At 40.7% G+C, this 21,553-nt stretch overlaps 1 protein-coding gene across 1 annotated transcript in view; it reads left to right on the top strand.

Annotated features, from left to right (window-relative positions):
- The first annotated feature begins 1,644 nt into the window (after positions 1 to 1,644).
- The window catches only part of TSPAN13 (tetraspanin 13), a 31,974-nt gene continuing 12,065 nt past the window's right edge, over positions 1,645 to 21,553 (top strand). Inside the window, exon 1 of the mRNA XM_017889072.1 lies at positions 1,645 to 1,969. Coding sequence (XP_017744561.1) covers positions 1,907 to 1,969 — 63 coding nt within the window. The 5' untranslated portion in view covers positions 1,645 to 1,906. The remainder of the gene's footprint in view (positions 1,970 to 21,553) is intronic.

The raw sequence follows: 21,553 nt of genomic DNA, 5'->3' as shown, positions 1-21,553 counted from the left end.
TATTTCATTATTATTTTTTTTGAGACAGAGTCTGGCTCTGTCGCCCAGGCTGGAGTGCAGTGGCACAATTTCGGCTCACTGCAAGCTCCGCTTCCCGGGTTCACGCCATTCTCCTGCCTCAGCCTCCCCATTGGGACTACAGGCACCCACCACCACACCTGGCGAATTTTTTGTATTTTTAGTAGAGATGGGGTTTCACCGTGTTAGCCAGGATGGTGTCCATCTCCTGGCCTCGTGATCCACCCACCTCGGCCTCCCAAAGTGCTAGGATTACAGGCGTGAGCCACAGCGCCCGGCTGACAAATTATTTTAATCAGCTGCAATGTTTAATACAAATTTAGCATTTGCAATTACATAATTTACTCCATATGAACCTTTAGGTTAGATTGCAAACTTGCAAATCTCTTTATAAAAGCTTTTTCTTTGGTAGAAGCTGCTATAAAATAACTAAACCTTTATTGCCTTAGCTTAGTGCCTGGAACACAGTAGGCCTTTACAAAATGTTAGATCTACGAATACCAGCTGACATTTATTGAGGCCTTACCCTGTGCCAGGCACTATGCAAAAAGTGCTTGACATACTTTTAAAATCCCAATTTATAGGTGAAGAATTAAGGATACAAGATGCATTTCTATAGCAGAGAAGCAGTAAACTGATAATGAATTAATTGAGGTGAAGTCTGAATTATTTGAAGATTTTCACAGTTATTTTTGTGAAAAAGTAAGTTTACCGAAATTCACGACCAGAACACAAAATAATCTCTCTTGATTTTCTTTTTAAATTTTTTTTAAAAACCTTTTGTTGACACATAGCAGGTGTATATATTTACGGGGTACATGAGATGTTTTGATACAGGCATGCAATGTGAAATAAGCACATCACGGAGAACGGGGTATCCATCCTCTCAAACATTTATCCTTTGAGTTACAAACAATCCAGTTACATTCTTTAAGTTATTTAAAAATACACAATTAAGTTCTTATTAACGATTGTCTCCTTATTGTGCTGTCAAATAGTGGGTCTTATTCATTGTTTCTATTTTTTTGTACCCATTAACCATCTCCACCTTCTCCCTCTCTTGATTTTCCTTTGCATGCATGTATTCATAAAGTTTATTAGTATTCTGCAAATCTTTATAGGATACGTCTGACCTGTCACAGGTCACAATTATAGGGCACATATCTTATTTTCTGAGAAAAGCAGGGATTTTATTCTTTTTTAAAAAAATTGTTTCACTTTTTTTCTCCCTTTCATTTCCCTCTACTTCGTTCTCTTTTAAATCTTTCACATGTTTTCATTCATTACTTGCTTCCTGCCTTCCTTCCTTGAACAAGACCAGGTGCTTAGTTTTGAAATCTCATTCAAAATGGTGCCACGTCATCTGCCAGGACCAAGAATCCAGAGGTGCTGTCATATTTCTCCTTGCCAGCGTGGATCTCCTCCGAGCCCCGCCCTCCCTCCTCACCTGCTCCTGGGGAAACCACACCGAGGCCGCCAACACCAGTTCTGGCCTGGGGCTCCCTCCTACACTGCTTTGGCCCCTTCCCCCTCTCCCGGGGACCGCTCCGCCCCTCCCGGATCCCGGCCGGCGGAGCGCATTTATTTGCATATTTCTACCTTTGTTCCCTGCCAGCGGCCAATCAGCGCGCGGGGCGAGACGAAGGGGCTGGGCGGGGCTAGGGCTCCGGCTCCGATTCAGCTGCGGCGGCCGCAGGTTCCAGAGCTGGTCCGAACCGCCGCGCGCAACCCACGTATTGCAGCCCCAGGCCCCAGCCCCGGTCGCCCACCCACGTCTGCGCTGCTGCCCCTCCTGGGCCAGGCCCCAAAGGCAAGGACAAAGCGGCTGTCCGGGAACCTCTGCGGGAGTCGAATTTACGTGCAGCTGCCGGCAACCACAGTTTCCAAGATGGTTTGCGGGGGCTTCGCATGTTCCAAGAACTGCCTGTGCGCCCTCAACCTGCTTTACACCGTGAGTATCCCCAGTTCGTTCCTGCCCGCTTGGGGGTTTTGCACCTGCTTGGGCGCTCTTTGGCTTCCCTGTCTGGCCAGCGACTCACTCGTTGCATCCCGCGCCCCCTTCCCGGCTTCCCACGCTCTGCGCGTCCCCGGCCTCACCATCCGTCCCCACCATCCGTCCCCGCCGGGGATCGGGCGCCGGCGCTTGTCGCAGTCTCTTCCTTTCGTTCATTGTGAAGCCGCCGTCTTTCAGGCTTGCTGGCCGCGTCTCTGCCACATTGCTCCCCCCCGCCCCCTCACCCACCGCCTTGTTTTTCAAACATTTAACCGGACCTCCCCGCTTTCCCACCCCAACCCTTCTGCCGCTCGCTTCTGGCATCCAAACGCATCTGGGCCAGGCGTGGAGGCGCGAGAGCGGTCCGGGCTTGCGGACAGTTTTGCAGAATGGCGTGGCCTGAAACTGACGAGGCGGCATATGGCTGGTGTGCCTCTGGGTTAGCTCTGGATTTTAACTGAGGCTACTGAGTAGGTTCACAGGATGCCCTCCGCTTCCGAAGTTTGTTTCGTGCTCGCAGTAAAGGGATGTCTTTTTGTTGTTGTCAGTTTTGCTTGTACATGGTGCTTTTTCTGCGTGTCTTGTCCATGATCTATAATATCCTAACTCCATTTTAAACCAAGTCCTCCAGGAAATAAGCGAGCCCCCACCCAAGTCGTTTCTTTCCCTGCTAACCAGCTTGGGCCTCTTAGTTTTAACGCTGCAGGCTATCTTTGTGATTTTTTGAGGCGCAATTCTGGGTGAACAGAAGGATGGGCAGGACAGATCAACGTTTATTGAATGCCTATCACGTCCCAGGTTTTACGTACACAATGTTCGTTCATCATGCTGCCAACCTTCAGAGGGAATGGGGCATTGTCTACATTTTATACATAAGGTAAACGACCAAAAAGGTTTTAATAAGTTTATATAGCTGGTAGTTGACGAGTCAGGAGTGGAACCTAGGCTGTGGAATCCAGATCTTTCCACAGGCTGCCTCTACCAGGCGGAAGAAACTTCCTCTTCTGTCATCATCCCTCCATTGTAGTCTTGCTCCCTTCTATAAATATACCTGGCGCTTTGCAGCACCCACCCTGAAAACGAACCCAGCACCCGTGCATTAGCAGAGAGCTAGGCCATCTGTGCAAGCTTAGATTACATCCTTGGAATAGAGAGGCTGCCTTGTGGTCACCAACAGGAGAAGGAGGTTGGGTCATTTTACCATTACTCTTCCTTTGTATGTGAACATGATTGCAAGCTTTGAAGGCAAGACAGAAACAGGCATTGAGTACGCTTTTATGGCTAGTTAGTAAGAATATAGTCAACATGGCCATTAATAGTAGACTTGGGGGAAAAAATTTTAGAACACCTGGTGATACAGTTAGTTCCTTGGAGACACATGTCAAGTTTCAGATCAAAATTCATCTGTATCAACCTGAGGCATGCTTATCACCGTGGCTGTTTATTAAGTAAATGCTGACCAGTTCTCTAGTTTTTTTGTTTGTTTGTTTTTGTTTATTTTTTTAAATCAATGTGAATGGCCTGCTTAGAACTTTAAATTCCTTATTTTGTGCCCTGAGTTCTGTTTTTTTTTTCTGCCAATGATTTAGTCGTCTGTTTGCCAGACACTTAATCTTGCAGTGTCTGCTTACACAAAGTGGAATGTCTACTTTGCATACTTACTTGACTGAAGGGTCTGTATAAATTAATGTGTAATATTTTTTAGAAAGGCAAGTTATTTAAAAATGAAGTTCCACTGCTTTCTAGACTTACCATTTTTAGTTGTATTTAGAGTATATCAGGAAAGTGAGGCAAAAGAAAGGTGATTCTAAAGGGACATATTAAGACTATTTAATATCTATTCTAAATCATTGACCTTCAAAGTGTGTATTCTATTGGTTTTAATAGCTGCGCAGTAAAACTTAATGAATTGGAAATTCACAGGACAATAAAAATGGCTAGCCCTTTTAAATCATAGACTTTTTAGACAAAGGGACATTTCTTGAAATGAATTAGTGACTACTTGGTTCTTTTACATTGTAAATAGGCTTAAATAAATGTAGCAGTTTAAAGTGGAGGCAAGTGACAGGTAAGGTGGATCAAGTCTTAGATAGATGCTGAAAATGTGCTATGGCCATTATTTAGCTTCTATTTCTCCCCTGATCTCTTTCTCAACATTTTAAGATGAAAAAAATGTGAGACAGTTGGGGATGGTTTGAGCCTGAAGATTTGGGAGACATTTCTTTATAAGTCATGAATAGAAACACTCTTTGTAGGTTCTAATCCCACCCTGGTCACTGTCTCTAAAATGTGCTCAACACTATAGGATTACATTTGAGGTCATTTCTAAAAGTGTTGGTTAAACCAGGATTGCATATGGGAACAGCAGGTGCAAAAACCATGGCTGCCTGAAGCATCATCACTGCTGTGTTGAAGCATTTTCTCGAGGAACTTTGGACTCTATCAGCTGAAGTGTCCGCATGCTCTGGTAGCTTGCTAATGAGCCTGAGATTCGTGCCACGTTCATGGTCAGCTCAGAAAGCATGTCACTAAAAACAAGTTGCAAGTCCCAAACAAGGAAATGTGATCACTAGGCAGAATTTTTTTTTTTTTTTTTTAAGATGGGGTCTGCTCTGTTGCCCAGGCTGGAGTGCAGTGGCATGATCTTGGCTCACTGCAACCTCTGCCTTCTGGGTTCAAGCGATTCTCCTGCCTCAGCCTCCTGAGTAACTGGGATTATAGGCGTGCACCACCATGCCTAGCTAATTTTTTGATTATTAGTAGAGACAGGCTTTCACAATGTTGACCAGGCTGGTGTTGAACTCCTGACCTCAGGTGATCCACCTGCCTTGGCCTCCCAAAGTGCTGGGATTACAGGCATGAGCCACAGCGCCCGGCTGGCAGAATGTTAGCAATTGATTTTTGTTGTTGTTCATGGCTTGATTATTTTAGTTAATAAGATCGCCAGTACTGGGCAAGCTTAAATTAGTGTAGTATGTGTTAACAATTTGTAAATATAGAAGAAAAGGGGGAAGCTACATTCCCGAATTCACCTTCACGGCATTCTAAGAGAATGACTTGCCTCAGAACTTCCTGCATTTAAAGAAACTTTCAGTTTCTTCATTCAACAAATGCTTGAGTGCCTACTGTGTGCCAGGCTCTATTCTCAGTTTGGAAATACAGCAGCAAACCAAACAGGGCTTAAAATCAATATGCTTTTATGAAGCCTCGTTTTATTTACTCCCTTTTCTACACGTTTTCAGGAGTTGTATTCAGTCAATAAACATTTGCCTACTGTATGCACTCTTTTGAGAACTGTGGGGAATAAATACCTATAAAGGCAAATGCACTCTGAAGACAGGATCTAGATGAGAGATATGGAGTGGGAAAATTAAATGGCGTATAAGGAATATACTGACTTTAGGCACCATACAATTTAGGAATGTGGGAGATATTTGTGGGTTAGAGAAGTAGGGGGAATAAAGGAGGTGTGATTGAATCAAGGAAATGTAGAAATAGTGTGTGGGTCTTTTTGATACCATTTAGGATATACATAAAAATGAAAACTATTTGGGAAAATGACTTAATTTTAATAGTTTATAGGAATATTTTAGGCCGAAAAGAGTTTGACAAATAGTGAAAAAACTTTTGAAAATTATGCTTAGCAATTTGTGGGAAATTTTAGAAAATATGAAATAAATTTTGTATGAAAATATGTAATATTTTGAAGCTTTGTAATATGTCTCCTTGTGCTTCTTAACCAGAGAAGAAAGCTCTATTGAAAACACCCAACCAGAAAAAAGGTAGCTGACTTTGTTAAATAGAGCCCAACTGAAAAATATGACCAAGCGTCTATTTACTGGGACTTTTTAAGAGTTGCCCTGCCGGTTTTAAATTCAGGAGGGAAATTTCAGAAGTTTCTGTTTTGTTTCTCCTGTGTGTGTTCGTTCATTCTTCTAACGTCTGTCCATGTTTGTTTCTTTCTCTTTATCATGATGCTTTTTCCTTATACTTTTGGTTGTTTTGAGAAAATTCTCATGCAGCATAAAATTATACCGAATTACATTATTTTGAAAACACATTAATTTATATTTTATCATCTCTGAAATTGGGATGCATTTTATTGTTTTATTTTATTTTGAGGTGGAGTTTCGCTCTTGTTGCCCAGGCTGGAGTACAGTGGTGCAATCTCAGCTCACTGCAACCTCCGCCTCCTGGATTCCAGCGATTCTCCTGCCTCAGCCTCCTGAGTAGCTGGGATTACAGGTGCCCGCCGCCATGTCCAGCTTATTTTTTCTATTTTTAGTGGAGACAGAGTTTCGCCATGTTGGCCAGGCTGGTCTCGAACTCCTGACCTCAGGTGATCCCCCCGCCTCGGCCTCCCAAAGTGCTGGGGTTATAGGCATGAGTCACTGCTGCCAGCTTGGGATGCATTTTATGGTAGATAAAGTGTGCCGTATCTATTAGATAAAAAATTATGACCATACAATTTATGGGAAGAAAATTCTTTTTTTTTTTTTTAATCTGTTAGATAAAAAAATATGTCCACACAAATTATGGGAAGAAAGATCACTGGATTTATGAAGAAAACTGAAACTTTTCCAACTCTATTACTAGACAAACAGCTTACTTTGAATTTCAGTTTCTTCATGTATAAATTGGTGATGATATTTTTCAGTCTTCCCTCATGAAGCTGTGTACGGATAAAATCAGGTAGTATATAAATGCTTTAGATGTATAATAGAAATAAAATTAAGTTGTTACAGCTTCAGGTGGAAAAAGTTGAATTTTGCTGAATTTATAGACTTGGCTGTTTCTTTCCAGCTATTCTTCACAGGTAAAACTTGCGTAAAGAAAACGCATACAAAACAATGTTTTGTTTCTTTTAGCCTGTAGTGATCAAGATTAAATGCAGAAGCACAGCTAAATATTTTAAAGCATGAAAGTTAGCATTAGGTTAAAAAGTAGTAATATTAAGTAGGAATTACTTTTATTTATCCACTGTAGAATTGGATATTTCTTGTAATATCCTCTTTTTTTCCCATTCTTGGCCAACCTTTCAAACATGTCTGTGGATTTCCTCTACCCTTTCTCTTGAATAAATAAACTTCCTGTAACATTGTATTATAATTGTAACTGGTTGGGGTTATTTGGGAGTCTAATGTAAGTATAAGATGTGCCCAAGTTATTTTCTTTCTGTTCTTTATTGTAATCATGAATATTAATTGAGCATCAATAGCAGTGAACGAAACCCCAATGGCTTGCCTTCATGGAGTTTACGTTTATGGGGGCAGACAGATGATAAATAAGTAAGTAAATTATATATCATATTAGAAGGGAAATAAGTGCTATGGAGAAAAATAAAGCAGAGTAAAAGGAACGATGGGTGGGGCAGTGGAGTGGATGTGGGAGGATGGGTACACAGCTTCACATGTGGTGGTCATGCTTGGCCTGTGTAGAAAGAAAACAGTGTAAGAAAGGTGTTAAACTGTTCTTGCATTGCTATAAAGAAATACCTGAGACTGGATAAAGAAAAGAACTTTAATTGGCTCATGGTTCTGCAGGAAACATAGTGCTGGCATCTACTTCTGGTGAGGGCCCCAGGAAGCTTACAATCATGGCGGAAGGGGAACGGAAGCCTCTGTGTCACATGGGGAGAGTGAGGGGGAGGTGCCAAACACTTTTCAAACACTTTTAAACAACCAGATCTCACGTGAACTCAGAGGGAGAGTTCACTTATCACTGAGGGGATGGTGCCAAACCATTCATGGGGAATCCACCCCTACGAATCACCTCCCACCAGGCCCTACCTCCAACATTGGGGATTACATTTCAACATGAGATTTAGAGGAGAAAAATATCCAAACTGTATCAAAAGTCTTAAAGGAGATGAAGAACAGTTATCTGGGAAAAGTGTTTCAGGTAGAGGAAATGGTCTTTGAAAAGATCCTGATGGAAGAATATTTCTGCTTCTTTTTTTTTTCTTTTCTTTCTTTTTTTTTGAGATAGGGTATTGCTCTGTTACGCAGTGGCATGATCTCAGGTCACTGCCGGAGAGCTGTCTCCTGGGCTCAAGTGATCCTCCCACATCAGCCTACCGAGTATCTGGGACTACAGGCATGTGCCACCATGGCTGGCTAATTTTAAAAACTATTTTGTAGAGACAGGGTCTGTGTTGTCCGGGCTAGCGTTGAACACCTGGCCTCAAGCAATCCTCCCACCTTGACCTCCCAGAGTGCTTGGATTACAGGTGTGAGCAACTGTGTGCCTGGCCAGGAGGAGTATTGCTGGTTTATGCAAGGGACAGATGAGTCAAATATGAGTGTGACAGAGCAAGCAGGCAGTGCAGTGTAGGAAATGAGGTCAGAGAAGTAATGGGTGGACCCAGGAGAGCACTATAGGGACATGAGCTTTTATACCAAGTGAAATAGGGAGCCAATGGTATGTTTAGGCTTGAGGGCTGTTATAGTCTGATTTTTATATAAAAGGCTATATGACTCTTGAGTTAAGAATAGATTATAGATGGCACAGGTGGGAGCATTGAGGCTAGTTACAAGGCTATTGCTATAATTTGCGCATGAGATGATGGAGGCTTGGATTAGTATGGTGGCAACAAAATTAAAAGAAATAGATTCTGAGACTGTTTTGGAGGTAGGGCGACCTGATTTACTGAAAGAGACAAGTCACAGATTACTTATGATTTGTGGCTCAAGGAACTGGCAGGATAGATTTGCCATTAACTAGGATGGAGAAGATGGTAGGTGGAGCAGGCTTTGGGATGAATTAGAGGATTCAGTATTAGATGCAATGCCAAAGAAACCCAAGTGGAAATGTCAGGTAGCACTTATAGTAACCACACTGTCATTCAGAGGAGAGGACTTTCTGGAGATTTAAGTTCAGGGAGCCATTTAAAGAGTTGGGACTGGATGAAATCAACAAGTTAGTGAGAGTAGATAGAGAAGGGCAGTGGTCCATGGATTGAAGCAGTGCCGTTCATACATCAAGAGATGCAGGAGATGAGGAACATTCAGCAAGGGAGCCTGAAAAGGACTGGCCAGTCAGGTAGGAGGAAAATTGCAGAGAGGTTGGTGTCTCAGAAGTCAAGTGCAAACCCTTTCAAGGAGATGGGGACCAAGAGTTGGTTCCTGAATTTGTCAGTGAAGAAGTCATTGAAAAGAGCAATTACCGTTTTATTTTTCTTATAATCCTCTGAACAATAAAGGCCATGTCCCAGTCATTCTGGCTTTCCTGCATGCCCGCCACAGCCCTGGCATGTGGTTGGCATTTAGTTAATTGAATGCAGGAATCAGTACAGGGTTCTTCTACCCATACTTCATTTCTTGACTCCCAGAAATGCTCCAAAGAAGGAAGTGATAGGGTGGGGTTGGAACTTTGTTGGCAGCTGTGGAAGTCACCTCAACTAGTTACCCTTGGAAAGTGACAAGTGGAGGTCCCTTACTTTCAGTTAGCTTTATATAATTTCCATATACTTTGTATTTTTTGTTTAGTAAGTATAAAAGCAATGGCATTATAGAGAACCATAATGAAGAAAAATATTTGCAAGAGCACTTCAGGCTTTCTGTGTCATTTGAAGAATGTTCATAAAGCAATCAAAGAACTGAGGTTTTGGCTTCAACACTCAGTGTCTGGCTATTTAGGAAAATCTAGATTATTTATAGAGTTTTCACATTTCCATCCAGATGTTTGGCATCGTAGAAACACGTGCTTGATCTTTTCTGAATTGCTCTTTAGTTTTCCACATTAAGCAGAAGTTCAGAAGAGAGTTCAGTATTCACACGTAATTCCTCATTGTGAGTATTGAGGCATATTGAGGAAGATAGTCTGGGGCTTTGTTTTCTTTTTTTAGGGGCAAGGTCTCACTCTGTCACCAAGGCTGGTGTGCAGTGTGTGATGATAGCTTACTGCAGCCTTGAACCCCTGGCTCAAGCAATCCTCTCACCTTCTCTCCTTCTGAGTAGCTAGAACTACAGGCATACTCTACCCTACCCAGCTAATTAAAAAAATTTTTTTTGTAGAGACAGGTCTTGCTCTGTTGCCCAGGCTGGTCTTGAACTCCTGACCTCAAGCAATCCTCTTGCATTGGCTTCCCAAAGTACTGAGATTACAGATGTGAGCCATTGAACCTGGCTACCTTTGTTTTCTTTACATGTCTATGGATGCCATATTACGTTTTGTTGGTAGAGTCCTTCTGTATCTTACTGCTGTTTTAAATTTGCTTGCCTTCCACTACCGTCATAACTTCTCTCTTGCTTTAGTGCTAACAAAACATTTTTGAATAATTTACAACATCTAATCTGGCTTTTTCAAATGTTTTAAATTCTTTCATCCTCAAAGCAATTCACTTACCTCGGAAGAATTTTGATACTCAAAAAAAAGGTAGTTGTTTTCACAATATTAAAATCTGCCTTTTCATCTTGTTTTTGAAATGTGGTGGGTATTTGATGAAAGATTGAAGGTTACGTAGACAGAGAATAATATGGAACATCATTAGACTGACTTTCTTCCCCTCCAAATATTTTATAGATTGGAGAATTAGCATTTCCTTGTCCTGAAAGGGTAATGAGCAATATCATATGCTCTTTCATTCAACAGCATGTTTTGAGCACCTCTTCTGCTTCACAGTCTTAGCCAGGTGCTAGGAATATAAGATAACTTGGGCCTTGATTGTCTGGCGCTTAAAGTGTAGAAGGCCCATCAGAAGAATTCCAAGGATGGCTGGGAGGAGGAATGGTGGCTAGTGAATAACCTCGGGCGATAATCCAGGCCCTTCACATCTTGGGATTTGTCAGCCTTGGAGTATGGACTTCATCTCGAGATCAGAAACAAAGGACAGCCAGTGTAGAAGTGACCTGATCTGATTGGCTTTAAAACAAAGACCACAATGTTAGGAATAGAGTTTAGCCCAAAGTAATAGAAACCCAGCTATCACTGCTTAAAATGGTAAGATTTATTATTTTCATGGAAAAAGAAGTCAAGACCCAGGTAACCCAGGGCATGTGCACAATTCAAGCATATTGTCACGGGCCCAGTCTCCGTCAACTTTCCTGCCCAACTGCCCTTGGCATGCCACCAAATTACATACAAAGCTCTAGGTACCATGAATTGTTCCATGCCAGGCAGAAGATGGTCTAAAATGGCTTTCCTTGTAAAGCTTTGTCTTTTGGGGGAAACAGATCTATTGAAATATTGACACATTAAGGTGAATATACTTAAAGTGTAGCATTTGGTAAGTTTTGGCATATGTATACACCTGTGAACCCATGACCACATTCAAGACCCCTGAAAATCTCCTCATCCTTCTTTGAAATCCCTTTTTCCCACCCCTAAACCCCCCTCCTAGTCTGCAGGCAACCACAGACCTGCTCAGTGGTAAAACTTACATTGGTGTTAAATTTAGGAACGCCAAGGAGGGTATTTGTAGAAAAAAGATGGGACATTCCTCTGGCTCATTGATTCCATTCTTCTTTTGATGGCAGAGTAAGAAGCTTTCGGGATGTCTTTTCAGCTAAAAGGGAGTGCTCATGGTTTTAAAAACTTATTGACAAGGTGAGAATTTAGATTTGGGGTTGGTAAGGAAGGTGGTCTCAATGGTGAAGGTAAATAGGGTCAGTGCAAATTTTCAGGTATTAAAAAATTGTGATAAACACAAGGTGAAGCTTGTATTAATCAGGATACTTCATGGGTTATAGATGTTCTTGAAACAATCATATTGGCTCATATAACTGGGACATCCAATAGTTGGGTCATAAGGTTTTGCGGGATCAAGGGACTCAGAAGTCGCTCGCCCCTTTCATCTGCTTTTCAGCGTAGCTTGCCTCTGCTTGGTTTCTTTTGGGGGCTAGATCTTTCCCTGTACATGATGGCCACTGGCAGAATCAATGTTGTCCTTATAGCTTGCTAGGTCAGACGAACCTGTTGTTTTTTCCTTTCAATATTCCTTTACCGATCTTACAGGACATACTTATTGACCCTGTTGGCTTATGGACCCATCCCTTGGATCAATCACTGTTGATAGAAGGATGGGCAACCATGATTGGTAGGCCAGAATTTTGTGTGTCTGCTGCTGCTGATGGTCAGAGGGGCCAGTCATTAAGGGTCATACTGGAAATATATGTGTTAGGTTGCAAAAACAACACATGTCTAAGACAGAGGTCATTCTTCTTCTGGGCAGCAACTTTCCCAGTTCTTCTATTCTTAATTCTAGCGTATCCTAGCAATTTCTTCATCATCTGCAAGGCTTAGTATAGTGGTTTAATATTTCAACACCTGCATATACTGGATTATAAAGAACATTATGCATATATCTTTCTTTGTTCTTTATTTTTATTTTTATTTATTTATTTTTTTGAGGCAGAGTCTCATTCTGTTGCCAGGCTGGAATACAGTGGCGCGATCTCAGCTCACTGCAATCTCTGCCTGCCAAGTTCAAGTGATTTTCCTGTCTCAGCCTCCTGAGTAGCTGGGATTACAGGCATGCGCCACCAAGCCCGGCTAATTTTTTTTTTTCTTTTTGTATTTTTAGTAGAGACAGGGTTTCACCATGCTGGCCAGGCTGGTTTCGAACTACTGACCTTGTGATCTGCCCGCCTCGGCCTCCCAAAGTGCTGGGATTAAAGGTGTGAGTCACCGCGACTGGTTCTCTTTGTTCTTTAATAGCATTATTGTATATATCAATCCGAAAGATACATAAACACTTGTTGCTTAATGTTAAAACAATGCTGTATGCTAGAGTGATCTCAAATATATTAAGTTTCTTAATTCCAAGTAGAATTTCTTGTTCTATTCTAGGCAACACACAGTGTGCTCTTCTGCTTGTATGTGAATGTACGTGTATGTGACAAAATTTCTGAATCAGATAAAAGTAAAAAAGCACAAAATGAATAAGCTTAACATTTTGTAGTTAACTAATGGAAAGGTCATATGAGTGGAGGGCATTACTGGTGCTTAACACATCACTGTGTGACCAAATCTCATAGGAAGTAAATTAAAGAAATGCTATTCAAATACCTGTTGATAAAGCAGGAACTACAATTTCTTATGCATTATAATAGTGTCTTTAATATCACATCTCAGTGTAAAAAATTTCTTAAATATATTCCTAGGCACTATGATGCAGTTCTATAGGGAGAAAAAAAGTCACATTACTCCTCACCTATAAAATGAAAGGAACAGATTAGGATCTCTAGCCAGGTACTTCAGTGCCGTGGTGTCCTCTCTCTCTCTCTTTTTTGTTTTTGTTTTGAAACAAGGTCTTGCTGTGTTGCTCAGGCTGGTCTCCAAACTCCTGAGCCTCCCAAAGTGCTAGGATTATAGATGTGAACCACTACGCCCCACCTGTGCTGTGGTGTTCTGTGTTTGTGCTGTGAGCACTGGCTAAAAATTTCTTTCTTTCTTTCTGAGACAAGGTCTTGCTCTGTTGCCCAGGCTGGAGTGCAGTGGCATGAACACAGCTCCCTGCAACCTTGACCTCCTAGGCTGAAGCTATCCTGAGTCAGTCTCCCAAGTAGCTGGGACCACAGCTGGTTGCCACTGCACCTGGCTAATTTTTTTATTCTTTTGGTAGAGACGAGGTCTCGCCATGTTTCCTAGGTTGGTTTCAAACTACCTGGGTTCAAGCAATCCTCCTTCCCTGGCATCCCAAAGTGCTAGGGTTACAGGCATGAGCCACTGTGCCTGGCCTGGCATTTCTTCCTCAAGTAAACCCCAAGACTCTATTCACATGTACACTTGTAGTTTTGCCATTGCCACTTTCTCTTGGGGTTTACTTGAGGAAGAAATGCTAGTTTTAGACACACTTTTTATGACCAGTTTTATGATCTTGCTTTGGTGTACCTTTTCCATTACAGCTCCTTTAGTTCTCTTTTTAAAACTCTTTTAATATGATTCGTCTTTGTCTTAAAGAGAAAACGGGAAAGGTTGGTGCTTCCTTGCTTATATAAACATTACTAGCAATGAATTAACAGATGCTGCATAATTCCTTTTTTATCAGCATTCTATCTCCCAAAGGGAAGGAAACGGTTTGTCATAGGTGTACATTTACTTTCTATTACAGTTGATTTCATAAGGAAACTGTTATAATAGAACAAAAGATTCTTTGGAGTCCCTTTGTCTAGCAAGTTCTAGTGACAAACTTAGGCTTTTTAATTATGCAGTTAGAGTTAACTATTTGAATCAACAATTTTTAGATCACTGGTTTGGAAGACCTCATATAGTCTTATTCTCTTCACAGTTACAAACCAACCATAACAAATAATTATCACTACTGAGAAATAAATTGTTTTATTATTATCTTTAAAAGTCTCCTTTTTAGTAAAGTTAAAGATACACTGATAATCAGATCTTATTAGAGGCATATTATAAATCTTTAGGTGTTATAATTTTAAAAGTTAACTTGGGTATTTGGGGATTTTAAAATAATGTGTTAGAAACACCAGTCATACACAAGAAGACACATTGTTTTTGACTTTTTAAATGAACAAATCCAACATACTTTTGGTTGTTTATTAGAAAATTGGTTAGCACAAACAAGTTTATGATGTACAGTTTCACTGTTGCTGTAATAAGTGCAAAATTTGTTTTGGATTAGACAGTTGAATCTATGTTTTCTTTTACCTTTGGGAATGGCCCTTACAAATGAGAATGTGTATTTGCATGTGCATGTGTATGCGTATGTGCACCTAGGAGTTGGGCATGAAAATGGGGTAGGGCAGTGTCTTGGTTCACATTTGAGACCATCTGAGTGTGATGAACCTAGAGCATTGCCTTCTGTTATAAACATGTGGAGAATCAGCAACTTACTGTCTGTTGCCTTCAGTTGTATACCACCTTCATTCCCAAACCTCCTCTTTCCTAAATAGGAACAAATTATAGGAGGGAATGTGGACTGCACTTGAATATACATAGATGGGAATTGATGTGAAATATTTGAGAGAGAAGTGAGAATGTCTAGATTTAAGTAGCTGGGTTTGGGAGATCGTGGGAGCTAAGGCTGGATGAGGAAAAGTTGGACTAATTTACAGAGGAAAGCAAAGCAGAAGAATTTAGAATTGGTGACTTAGTAAGAAGGGGTTGTTACATTTTCAAGGCTAGTTTTAATTAGGAAATTTCATATGTGCAGGAAATAATGCGGTAGACCCCTCTGAACTCACTGGCTTTATAAATTTCACGTATGCCAGTGTTTTTTTTTTTTTTCTCTCTCTCTTTTGAGATGAGGGTTCTCTATGTTGCCCAGGCTGGAGTGCAGTGGCTATTCCCAGGTGCAGTCACAACGCACTACAGCCCAGGATTCCTGGGCTCAAGCGATCTGCCTCAGCCACTGAACCCAGCTAGTCTCTCTTTTAAGAAGTTAAATGTTACTCTATAACTAAAGGCCTACTCTCCAGTCCCTTTCCCATTTTCCCCTCTCAAAGGGTAGTCACTGTCCTGAAATCAAGATCTGTCATTTCCATGAATATGCATGACAGTGTCATATATTACATACATTAATCATCTACAAATAACATACAGTATTTTTTTTTGTGTTTGAAAATTTATATAAATGATATGTTTTATCTGTATTTATGCAACTTGTTGGATTTTCTTTACATTTTTGAAATTTGTCAATTTAATAGAAATAGATAAAAGTCATTTGTATTCTATTATGTGATCACACTAGAGTCTATGAATTCCCTAGTCATGATGTTTGCAAATGTTTTTAATTTTTTACTGTAACAAACAAGGCTGTGGCAGAATCCTGGTATATGTCTAGTTGGGGACATAGGTGTTCTCCTGGGGATTAACCTAGAAACAGAATTGCTGGGGTAGTAAAGGATACATATTTTTAATTTTCCTAGGTATTGTTAATTTGTTACATGAAGTGGCTACAACAATTTATATTTCTACTTATACACGAGTTCTAGATTCTTTACATTCTTGGTGTCATCAGGCTTAGTTTTTGCCAGTCTAGTGCATGTGAGATGGTATTTCTTTGTTTTAATTTTGTTTCCCTGATTTTGATGCGATTTAACATTTTCATGTGTTGGTTGACCTTTCAAATTCTTCTTCAGTGAATTGCCTCTTACTGCCTTTGACCACTTTTCAGTTTGCTTTTTGTCTTAAGTTCATTTGTAGGCATTTTATTTTATTTTATTTTATTTTGAGATGGAGTTTCGCTCTTGTTGCCCAAGCTGGAGTGCAGTGGTGCCATCTTGGCCCACTGCAACCTCCTCCTCCTGGGTTCAAGCGATTCTCCAGCCTCAGCCTCCCAAGTACTTAGGATTACAGGTGGGTGCCTCCACACCCAGCTAATTTTTTGTATTTTTAGTAGAAATGGGGTTTCACCATGTTAGCCAGGCTGGTCTTGAACTCCTGACCTCAGGTGATCTACCTGCCTTGGCCTTTCAAAGTGCTGGGATTACAGGCGTGAGCCACCGTGCCTGGCCTTGTAGGCATTTTTAAATATTCATGTGTGCTGGAAATATATTCTGCTAGTCCTAGGCTTCTCCCACATTTGTCTTGTAGTTTTCACTGTACAGTACAGAAGTTTAAATTTGTAACAGGTAGGATGGTATGGTACGCAAAAACACAGATCTACAGCCAGGTAGCCTGGGTTCACATCCCAGCTCTATCCCTTCCTTGCTGTCTGACCATGAGCAAGTTAGTTAAGATCTCACTTGTGCATAGCTTTTCCTATCTGAAAAATGGAAGCAGTAGTACCTACGTCTTAGGAGTTTTGTGAAGATTAAATTAGTTAATAAATGTAAAATCCTTATAATACTTTCTTAAACAGAGTAAATGCCATGTCAGTGTTATATGTGCGTTTTTTGAAACTTGTTTCAAAGACATTTTTCCTTACTTACAAAGTCATTAAAATTTTTTCTATACTTTTAAGTTGTGCTTTTAAGCCCAGAGTTTATGGTTTGAGGTAGGGATAAATAATATCAGTTTTCAAAATGAGAAGGTGATTGTCACAAAGCTACTTATTAAAGCCCACTCTTTCTCTACTGACTTAGAATTTTGCCTGTCTCAGAGACTACGCTGCTGGCTTATTTAGATCTGTATCAGTAACCTGCTTTAATGACTGAACCATTAAAATGAGGTATTTGTCATATCTCTTATTTTATTTTATTTTTTTGAGACAAGCCTTGCTCTGTCACCCAGGGTGGAGTGCAGTGGCGTGAGTGCAAGCTCTGCCCCCCAGGTTCAAGCTATTTCTGGCTAATTTTTGTATTTTTAGTAGAGACAGGGTTTCACTATGTTGGCCAGGCTGGTCTTGAACTCCTGACCTCAAGGGATCTGCCCGCTTTGGCCTCCCAAAGTGCTAGGATTACAAGCATGAGCCACCATGCCCGGTCATTATAATAAGTTCTGATATTTTTAGATGGTTTTTAACTTACTTAGTTTTCACATTTTATGTATTTAATTTTACTTAAAAAAATAAAAAAGGAAATACATCCAAAATTTGTAGAGTCAGGCTCAAGTTTTACAGATATGGGTGAAAACAACAACAAGGGTGGCATTCGGGGCAGTTAGATTGAATCACTGACAGGGTTGATTTGCTACCTAGGAGCATTTCTTCTTCATGGTTCTGGTGACAGTGCAGCTGGGCTGAGAAAACGTGCAGCAGACACAAGCTTTTGTCCTTAATCTTTATCTCTGTTTATTTTAGGTCTTTTTTCATGTGCTTCAAATACATTTCACAATTTTCTTCATGAAGATCTTGGACTACTTTTGTTGGATTTCTTCATATATACCTTATATTTTGAGGTCATATTAAAAATTATACACTAAAAAGTACATGAAAAAAATTTTTTTGGTGCATCGGCATGTTGTTGATTTTTGTGTATTGATTCTGTTTCTAGCAACTTTGCTGGTTCTTACCAATTTTAATTTTTTTTTATTTTTTGGATTTCCTTTGTAGATACTCCTAATAATTTGTGAGTAATGAAAGCTGTGTTTCTCTCCTCCCATTGTTCTTCTGTATTTACACTTAGTTGTCTAAAACCCCACTACAGTGCTGAATAGATGTGGTGAAAGCCCACACCCTGTCTTATTCCTGAATTTTGGAGAAAATGTTTACGATTTATTTTATTTTCTGTTGGCTAATCTTTCCTGTCTTTTGTCACTAAGTTTGATTTTGCTTTGGGTTTTGATAGATATTTATCAGTTTAAAATTTGGAAGGATTTATTATTAATCTTTCTCTTAAATAATTTTGCCAAGGGCTGTTACTTTTTTCTCCTTTAATGAAGCTTTATGTATTCTTTCTATTGTAAGTTTCTCTTCTTTCTCCTACCATTGGATTTGTTTTATGTGGCTCTTTTTTAAGTTTGCCTTTGTAAAAATATCATTTTTTAATAGTTTTATTCCCCTTTAACTTTTATTTTATTTTTTCTTTTAATTTTTTTTTTAAATTTTTTATTATTATTATTTTTGAAACGGAGTCTCACTGTGTCACCCAGGCTGGAGTGCAGTGGCACGATCTCTGCTCACTGCAACCTCTGCCTCTCGGCTTCAAGCGATTCTCCTGCTTCAGCCTCCCAAGTAGCTGGGATTACAGGTGCCCACCATCACACCTGGCTGTTTTTTAAAAATATTTTGGTACAGACAGAGTTTCACCATGTTGACCAGACTGGTCTTGAACAACTGACCTCAAGTGATCTGCCTGCTTTGGCCTCCCAAAGTATTGGGATTACAGGCGTGAGCCACCACGCCCAGCCCCTTTGATCTTTTTAGTCAGTTTAAAATGTTTTGTTTTTAGTCTCCTTCAGTTAGTTCTGTCATCTCAAGTTCCTGGGAGCTTTTATCCTTCTTTTGTTATATTTGTCATATCTCTCTCATGGTAAATTTTTTTCTTAGTCATTTTGTGATTTATTGATTGGCACAATGTTTTTATTTTTTTCTTTGGAAATCCTGTAAGGGCTGGGATTTGGAAGGGTCCATCCTGAGCAAATTTTGGATATGCTTTTATGAGCTTTTCTCCACCAGGTGCCATCAGCTTTTATTTGAAATGTTTGTCTTGAGGATTCCTGCATGCCTGAGGCAGTGCACTCTTAGACTGCAAGCATGGGCATGATAGGCTCTTGTTTGATAGGCTCGTGTTTCTCTTTCTTGCAGACTTTTTGAAGAGACTGACAAGTCTTTGCTATCTTTCTGGATAGATTGTTGTGGTTTTTCTCTAACCCCTGACACTAAAAAGACAGCTTTTTGGAGATCCCAGTTATGCAAGAGTCTCAGTTACACTTCCTAGCTCTGCTATGAAACCTAAATCCTTTCCCATTAGGGACTGTTCTGACGCAGGAACTCCTTCCCCACCTGCTCATGGGACCCCAGAGCACCAGCTGTAGGCTTGCAGTTCTAGCTTTCAGTTCTCCTTTCATTTCTGACCTGTAGGAATTTCCCATAGTTTTTCTGTGCTCAGTTACATATTTAAATAAAATGTTACAATCTTTTCAGTGTTTTAAAATATTTGTAGCTGAAAAGATTCTATGGTAGCTCAGTTGTCCATGTTCCAATAACCCTCTGTGGTGGGCTAACACATTCCAAAAAGTCATTCATATCCTAATCCTTGAAACCTACAAACACGTTACTTTACGTAGCTAAAAGGGCTTTGAAGATGTGATTAAATGAAGAATCTTGAGATGGGGAGATTGTTCTGGATTATCTGGGTGAGCTTTATGGAATCACACAGGTCCTTAGAAGAGGGAGGAAGGAGGGTCAGAGTCAAAAAAGGATGTGTATATTTGAGGGGTTTGAACATGGTATGCTGCTGGCTTTGAAGACAGAGGAAGGGGTTATATGCCAAGGAATGCGGAAAACCCCCAGAAACCAGACGAAGCAAGGAAACAGATTCTCCCTCTGCAGTTTTCAGGAGTACAACCTGACCAACATGGCCTCCAGAACTGTAAGGCACTACATTTGTGTTGTTTTAAGCCACTATACTTGTGTTAATTTGGAAAAGCAGCGATAGGAAACCCTCTTTGATGGTTTTAGAGGACTGCCTGGTAGTGGTAATTAGGGTAGATGGAAAATTATATCGAAGACACAGCAGAATCAACTTGGTGAGGAATGCCCTTGACAGAGGGTTATATAGAAGGAAGCAGCCTCTTTTTTTCAAACCCTGTCTGCAGGAAAAGAAAAAACAGAACAGAGGTACTTGTGAATATTCTAGATAACATTCTCAATAATAGCATAATGCCTAATCTGAGAATTAAACTAGTGCTCTCTTCCCTCTTTTTGGTTGTAGAGATCTTTTTTTTGTTTACATTTACATTAATAGATTCTCATTATTAATGAGCCTATTAGTTGGCAACTGAGTGAGCATTGAAGAGTTTCCTCATTTTGCCGAAACGATGAGGCAAATAGTGTATTTGCTTTCCTAGGAGGATGCTGATGAGGGCACCAGAACACTTTACCCCAGCTACATGGTAAGGATTCCACTGATGGTAAGATTCCAGGCAGGTTCTATAAGAGTGAGAGGTTCCTGATTTGTCAAACTCCAAATAGGTGAATTGTTCTGTATTTCTTTTCTAGGACTGCTGTAGCAAATTACCACAAACATGGTGACTCAAAACAACAGAAATTTATCCTCTCTGGACCTGGAGACCAGGAGTCCAAAATCAAGGTGTCCACAGAGTCAGGCTCTCTCAGGGACCTCAAGGAGAATCTGTTCTTCCGTCGTTCATTTTCTGGTGGCTGCTGGCATTCCTTGTGGCTGCATTAGTCTCTGCCTCTTTTTTTTTTTTTTGAGATGGAGTCTCGCTCTATCGCCCAGGCTGGAGTGCAGTGGCCGGATCTCAGCTCACTGCAAGCTCCACGTCCCGGGTTTACGCCATTCTCCTGCCTCAGCCTCCCGAGTTGCTGGGACTACAGGCGCCCGCCACCTCGCCCGGCTAGTTTTTTGTATTTTTTAGTAAAGACGGGGTTTCACCGTGTTAGCCAGGATGGTCTCGATCTCCTGACCTCGTGATCCACCCGTCTTGGCCTCCCAAAGTGCTGGGATTACAGGCTTGAGCCACCGCGCCCGGCCTCTGCCTCTTTTTTTTATGTAACTTTCTACATTGTGTGTCTCTCTTTCTAATTTCCCTGTGCTTCTCTCTTAAGGATACCTGTTATGACATTTAGGGCCCACCTCATAAAAGGATACAACATTTAGGACCCACCTCATAATCTAGGATAAGCACCTCCTTTAAAGATCTTTAATTTAGTTCCATCTTTTACCATATATGATAATATTTATTCTTGGCCAGGCATGGTGGCTCATGCCTATAATCCCAGCACTTTGGGAGGCTGAGGCAGGTGGATCACCTGAGGTCAGGTGTTCGAGACCAGCCTGGCCAACATGGTAAAACCCCGTCTCTACTAAAAATGCAAAAATTAGCTGGGCGTGGTGGCATATGCCTGTAATCTCAGCTACTGGGGAAGCTGAGGTGGGAGAATCACTTGAATCCGGGAGGGGGAGGTGGCCCTGAGCCAAAATTGCACCATTGCGAAAGAGCAAAACTCTGTCTCCAAAAAATTAAAATAAAATAAAATAATAAAATAAAATAAAATAAAATAAAATAAAA

Source organism: Rhinopithecus bieti, unplaced genomic scaffold (genome assembly GCF_001698545.2).
Source record: "Rhinopithecus bieti isolate Rb0 unplaced genomic scaffold, ASM169854v2 scaffold_16834, whole genome shotgun sequence".
In the NCBI taxonomy this organism is placed as follows: domain Eukaryota; kingdom Metazoa; phylum Chordata; class Mammalia; order Primates; family Cercopithecidae; genus Rhinopithecus; species Rhinopithecus bieti.
This window is presented reverse-complemented; position numbering and strand designations above follow the sequence as displayed.